This window comes from Castanea sativa, chromosome 1 (genome assembly GCF_040712315.1).
Source record: "Castanea sativa cultivar Marrone di Chiusa Pesio chromosome 1, ASM4071231v1".
In the NCBI taxonomy this organism is placed as follows: Eukaryota; Viridiplantae; Streptophyta; class Magnoliopsida; order Fagales; family Fagaceae; genus Castanea; species Castanea sativa.
Window position 1 is genome coordinate 1,834,517 of NC_134013.1, and position 6,371 is coordinate 1,840,887.

At 30.6% G+C, this 6,371-nt stretch overlaps 1 protein-coding gene across 1 annotated transcript; it reads right to left on the bottom strand.

Annotated features, from left to right (window-relative positions):
• Positions 1 to 860: 860 nt before the first annotated feature.
• On the bottom strand, positions 861 to 3,186 carry LOC142621782 (myb-related protein 330-like). The gene is made up of 3 exons (XM_075795146.1): positions 2,935 to 3,186; positions 1,968 to 2,097; positions 861 to 1,635 (listed from the first exon to the last, which is right to left on the bottom strand). Exons 1-3 carry the CDS (start codon positions 3,068 to 3,070, stop codon positions 1,098 to 1,100), a joined length of 804 nt encoding a protein of 267 aa, XP_075651261.1. The 5' UTR covers positions 3,071 to 3,186; the 3' UTR covers positions 861 to 1,097.
• Between the last annotated feature and the right edge of the window lie 3,185 nt (positions 3,187 to 6,371).

Sequence of the window (6,371 nt, forward strand, 5' to 3'; positions counted from 1 at the left end):
TAAAATATTCATTAAAATCTTATTACATTATATATTTTTTAAATGATAGAATATATAGTTTTATATACAAACACAAGATAAATGCCTTATACTAAAATATATAATTTTATATTCAAACACAATTATAATATACATTTACAAAATATCATTGTCATTATTGAATTTCATATCTAGATAAAAAAAATATATATATATATATATATATTATGTTAAATTTTTTACTGACCAGCATATACCTATACCGGTGTTCCAATTGATATTTCCGCATTGAATACCATCGACCATAGTATAATTGCATTATTGGTGGAAGAAGATAATTGATATTTCCCCTTAAGACATGCATGTTCATATGATGCATGGAATGTTTTTGAATTTCAAAAATATGCAATTCATTATGTATGTTTTTCCCTAGATACAATAGAATTTAAACTATAAGCATCGACTTTACAATGATTGGTCTTATAATTAGGTAAAGACATTGATTGATTTTTTGTATAGGTAAGATTTGAACTCAAATCTCTTATTCAATGATAAAATTTTTTATTAATTGATCTAACTAAAACACACATAACAGAAATTATGTACTTGTAAGATCTTTCTCTCTCTCTCTCTACTATGTGGATCATTGTAAAGCAGAAGAGAGGGAGAGAATCTTTTATTGTTACTGATTGATAGGGACATTTTGAGCTTTCAGATTTGGATTAGGCACAACTCCATGCAACTTTCGTGATCACTAGCCAGCAAGAAACAAGCATACATATATGCTGATGGTATCTCCTGCCGTTCTTAGACAAAGTAAATAAACCAAATCTCCGAGACCCCACCATGACATTGTCATTGAGACCCCACACAAACAAGCACCATTGTTAACTTGTTTATCTCTCTCTCTAAATATTTTACTCTTTTACTTGAATTGAAATTTGATTTACATTACATGTTCCTAAAACATGGCCTTTAGTTACAAGAATTTGAGCTTTATATTAGCTAACACTATTCTTAAATCTTAATTGCCTACATCTTAAAGACAAATTGAGGTTGCACTAGCTTTCTCACTAGTACTGGTCTATAATAACACCCTCAACAATATTGAGCCACGCTCAATATTCAGGATATGTAAAATCAGCCATATATAAGTTATTGCCTAGACCATAAGGAGATCCAAAGCTGAAATCCACTAAAGCCTTAGAATCTTCGACCTCAACATTTCCAGCCATTGAGACACTCGTGACCAAACCAATTGAATAGGAATTTGAAATGCATGAACTTTCTTGAGACAATGAAACAGCACAAGTACTGTTCTTTGAACTTGCACCAACTTCTGAAACATCGATGAGTCCCGGGCAATATAGTGGAATTGGATCCGAACTTAAGCTATTAAACTTAGTGGATAGACGAGGAATAACATCGGTGTGGTTTTGAGATTGTGAAGCTGAAATACCAAAACTATAAGTTTCAGCTTTTGGGACACAAGTCTGCAGTGATGTTGTTGGTGTTGAGCCATATAGAGTTGGATTGTTGGGGGGGCTTATCTCATTGTTTATTGTCAATAGCTTCTTCTTCTTCAATTTGGTATTCCAATGGTTCTTGACCTCATTGTCTGTTCTTCCAGGCAGTTGAGATGCAATGAAAGACCACCTAAACAACATTTTAAGTAAGAAAATAATAACTTAAGAGAAGTGTATAAAATTCCACGACAAACACTTTTATTTTATGTTATTTCCTAATGTATTATATCTACTTAATTAAATGAACGTTGAAAGTTGAACTCAATATAAAATATGAAAGTAATTAAATGAACGTTAAGATTATATAAGCATAATACATAAAAAAAAAAAAGTATATGCTTTCAAAAAAAATAGTGTATACAATAAATTGACATAGTTTATGAACTTGATCTTATCAAAAAAAATAAAAAAGAACTTATTATTAGTCACCAAAAGAAAATGTGGAGGGGTAGATAAACTTGCCTACTTCCCATTTGGCTATAGAGGGTACAGATAGTGTTGTCTTCCTCTTCAGTGAAACCTCCATGCTTGATGTCCGGCCTGAGATAATTGAGCCATCGTAGACGGCAACTCTTGCCACATCGCCTTAGCCCTGATATGGTGAAGATTTGTAAATTGGGGCTAAAATACAAAGAATTTAGCTAGGTATATCATTTGATAAATTAATATTGGGTGCAATTTTCTAGTTTGGGCACACAGTTAAACAATATGGATGAGATCAAATTTTACTTGCACTATGAAAATGGAGGGATTAGTGAAATTTTGCACGGTATACTCAAAGCAAAGGGTTCATGCGAGGGGGTTTTATATATATAAAACTTTTTGTTGAAGAAATTCATTGCATAGGAGAATTGAAATGGCAAAAAAATACGAAATTATGAACAAAAGTAATTATTTTATAAAAGTTATCACGCATATATATCTGTCAAAGGCTTTGAAAAATGAGAAATAATGAACTCCAATATAATACAATGACTAATTACCTTTTTTTTTTTTTATCATGCTACTTCAAAGTTAAGGAAATTGGGATTGGACGAATTAATTAGCTTAAAAACATACAAAAATATCCTTCCTTGATCTTCTTTTTGATGCAAAACTATAGAACTGACGAACATGAACTCCTTATATAAAACAATGACTAATTACAACCTCATTTTTTATCATGCTACTTCAAACTTGAATATAAGCCTTCATTAGCAAAAACCAAATAAACTCATTGACTACCTTTTGAGTAGAAAAAACATGTAAATGAATTGTCATTATTTGATGGAAAGCTTACCAAACAAATTGGCCTAAAAACAAAGTAGACCATTTATTTCATGTTTTTTTTTTCATCTTTTAGCCAAATGGGTACCTTGTAAAACTGAAAAAAAATAATAATAATAATAAAAAAGAAAAAAAAAAAAAAAGAGAAAAACAAGAAAGAAACCAGCTCTTGTAGGCAAAGTCATCCAATTTCCCCCAGTTCCATGATTCTGAAGATAGCTCTTGAGAGTTGCATCTTCTTCTGGAGACCATGGCCCTTTCTTCACATTAGCTTTGTCACAACATGGAGCCCTTCCCATGGCTTAGCTAGCAAAAACCTAAATGCTGACTGCAAGAGAGTCAGAGAGAGGATAATTCAGAAACTGTGTCTTACCCTTTACATCAAGCAGTAACAGGAACTTTTCCTGTTGATGGGTTTATTAATAAAGTTGCTTGAGACACACATAATAGCTTGACTTTCTATGACCTTGTCTTTGTTTAATATTATTATTTTGTTTCTATTTCTATACCACGTTGGGCTCATTTCTTGTTTGTTAAAGGTAAAGGGACCCAGTCTCAATTATACCATCAACTGTTGGATTTTTAATCTTATTTTGTGGGTTTAAGTTTCTTTAAATCATGGTGACTTTAGTGAAAGTAAAGCAGCAAATTGGGCATTTTAAATAGTTTGGGCTGATTTTTCTTAGGTTTACATATAATTAGTAAGATATAGCCACCATATGGACTCAGTCCAAACTTGTACAATAGCAGCATGTTCTGGGGTGGTCAGTGGTCACAACAAAACATTGACCTTGTCAATTACTCAAGTTTGTCAGGGAAGCATCTCCTCTGAACTACTTTAGTATTGTGCTAAGGGTCGGTTCACCGTCCATTTTTGGTAAAAAAATTTTAAAAATTAAAAAAGTTGTTAATATTTTTTTAATTCTTAAAAAAAAAATTTAAAAATAATTAATTATTGTATACCCTTAGAACACACATTAGCAAAATTCTTATGCCAATAGAGAGGAACCTTAACTTTCTCTTTCCCACTATGCAGAGATAATTACCATCTACCTTTTTTTTTTTCCTCCAATAATTTGATAATTGCAATGGAAAAGAGAGTTTTAACCCTAAATATTTTCGTTGGAAATATCAAGAGGTGTCAACTTGTTAAATTACAGAACTTTTGGCACAACATCTTCTTATTTTAAAATTTAATAGAAATTATTACATGATGAATAATTGAATTTCACATATTCTTTATATATATACAAGATAGAATTTCTACTTTAACATAATCTAAGTGTATATGTGTGTGAAGCTCCCGCCTGGAGACTTGAACCTCGGCCCTTACTCCCCACACCCCACAAGTACTTATACTTGTGGACTGACCATCGCACCAAGGGTGTGTAGTGAAAAATTTCACAAATTCTTATGTATGTATCATATTCAAAATTAGCTCCTAATTAACACTTTGGGGGGTTATATTATGGAATTATTCTATGAAATTATCCGGTATATTTGAACCATTGGTGTGTATGGAACAGAGATAAATATATATATATATATATATATATATATATATAGAATAAAAAATCAAGTGGCTGGTCCAAATGAGGGGGGAGGGGAGGAATTATAAATCAACTAGGTTTTTGGAAGAAATCATTTTGTTACAACTTACAAATTAGACATTTAATCGCAACACCTTTATTTGAATGTTGTATGAACTTTTTTTCTTGGGTTCCATTTTAAATTTACACACTGTTTGATCAATATCCCTGTTTATTGGCCAATGTTAAACCTTTTTCATTTTGGGTGGACTAGTTTGAGAAATCTTAAAATGGTTTGCTGCTTTACTCATTCGATTGCTTATTATTATTATTTTTTTTTTTATAAACGATCGCTTATCCGTATATCTCAACTTTGACTCTATGGTGGCGTTTGGATCCTACTTATATGCGTCTGCATTTTCTCTTCTTTTTTTTTCTTTTTTTTTTCTGCTTCTGCACAAAAATGGGTGTTACGGCTACTGTTTATGCACTGTTCATGAACAGTAGCCGCAACTTTTAACCAATTCAACTGTGAACAGTGCACTGTGTACTGTTTATGAGACTCACAAATTTCATTTCAGCAACTTTTTCATTAAAAATGGGTCTTACAGCACTATTCACACGTTTAAAAATTATTTTGCTACAGTGTTTTTAGTTTTTAATTTCAGCAAAATAAGTTCTATCTAAACGGACCATATATATCATATGGTAACATCAAATTGATCCACATGATATAACATAGTCCATAAATAAATAAAATAAAATGTGAAAACCAGGGCATGGCAATGACAAAACTTTATGGCGCCATTCATATACATTAAAGGTAAGTTTTTAGTGGGGGCAGTTGATAACTTTTTGTTTTTTTTTATTGAAGGCAGTTGAAAACTTTGACAACTATTAATGGTGACAAAGAAATGTATTAAATTGGCTTGCATTTATTCCCGTTACAAAGAAGTTTGTGGTCTTATCCAAAAAAAGAAAAAAAGGCTTGTGGTTGAAATACTAGAGGTAAAAGTGCCTCCTTAAGGTTCTTTTTGGCTTGTTTTAGTTTTAATTTAAAGTAATGCTCGGACCACAATTCTATTATAATTTATTTACATAACGAGTTATAAGTAGTGAAGTTGTGGACTTATATATAGATCCATCATTCACAACTAACAATATCGGTAAAGTTGTGGCAAAAGTTGTAGTCCTAGAATTTTGAAATTTTCCTTTAATGAAAGATTGCTTGGTATGAGAAATCAAAGTTTTTCCGCATCTTAGTCTCAAATCTATATTTATCTTCATTCTTTTGTCCAGCTACCGAGCTACGGTAAGTCTATAACACCATATTTTAAAGAAAACAACTTCTTGTGACTTACAAAACTTCATTTTTCATCGGCTTACTTTGCATCTCTTAAGTTGCTTTATCTTGTCTAATAAAATATTTTCCTTGGACCCCAAATATAAGTTTTGGGTGTGAAATACATGTTTTTGCTATTCGTGTGTGTGAACACGGAATAGAAAAAAAAAAGTGGAATTTGCTCAAACTCCAAGATGAATATCCATCTATAAAAGAAATTTAATGTTAAAGTGATTTCTAGTTTTCTATAAGTAATCAACTTGATTTGAAAGTTTAGTACTAAATTATCACAATAAATAAATAGACTAAATTGAAATTTGCCCAATAACTCAATGAAGTAATTTATCCTAAATATTTTTTTCAAGATTAAAAGAAAACATGTCCTTTAGGTTAATTTTTTAAAATTTTAGTAATAATATTTTTTTTGAGAATCTAATGATAATGATAATATTAAATTGAGCATTCTATGAGTACCCTTCAAAAATAAAGTCCCACGGTGGGTATAATCTAGCTTATTTTATTTTCTACTTCACACTGTAATGATAAGAACCTCAAATTAAAACGTAAAGAAACATTGGAGTCTTAATTGAAAAAAAAAAATAAACAAACAAAAAAAACCTTGTAGTGATGTTTTATAAAGACTATAATGAATGATAAAATGAAAAATTTTTAGGTACAATTCCTTAAATTTTGTACTTTAAATTCTTAAATTAATTTCACACACATTTA

Excerpts from the sequence above, each read along its gene's own strand:
- LOC142621782 (XM_075795146.1), bottom strand. The coding sequence starts at position 3,070 with ATGGGAAGGGCTCCATGTTGTGACAAAGCTAATGTGAAGAAAGGGCCA. Across the intron at positions 2,098-2,934 it reads GACTTTGCCTACAAGAGCTG|GGCTAAGGCGATGTGGCAAG; the intron begins GTTTCTTTCTTG and ends TCACCATATCAG. Across the intron at positions 1,636-1,967 it reads TATAGCCAAATGGGAAGTAG|GTGGTCTTTCATTGCATCTC; the intron begins GCAAGTTTATCT and ends AATGTTGTTTAG.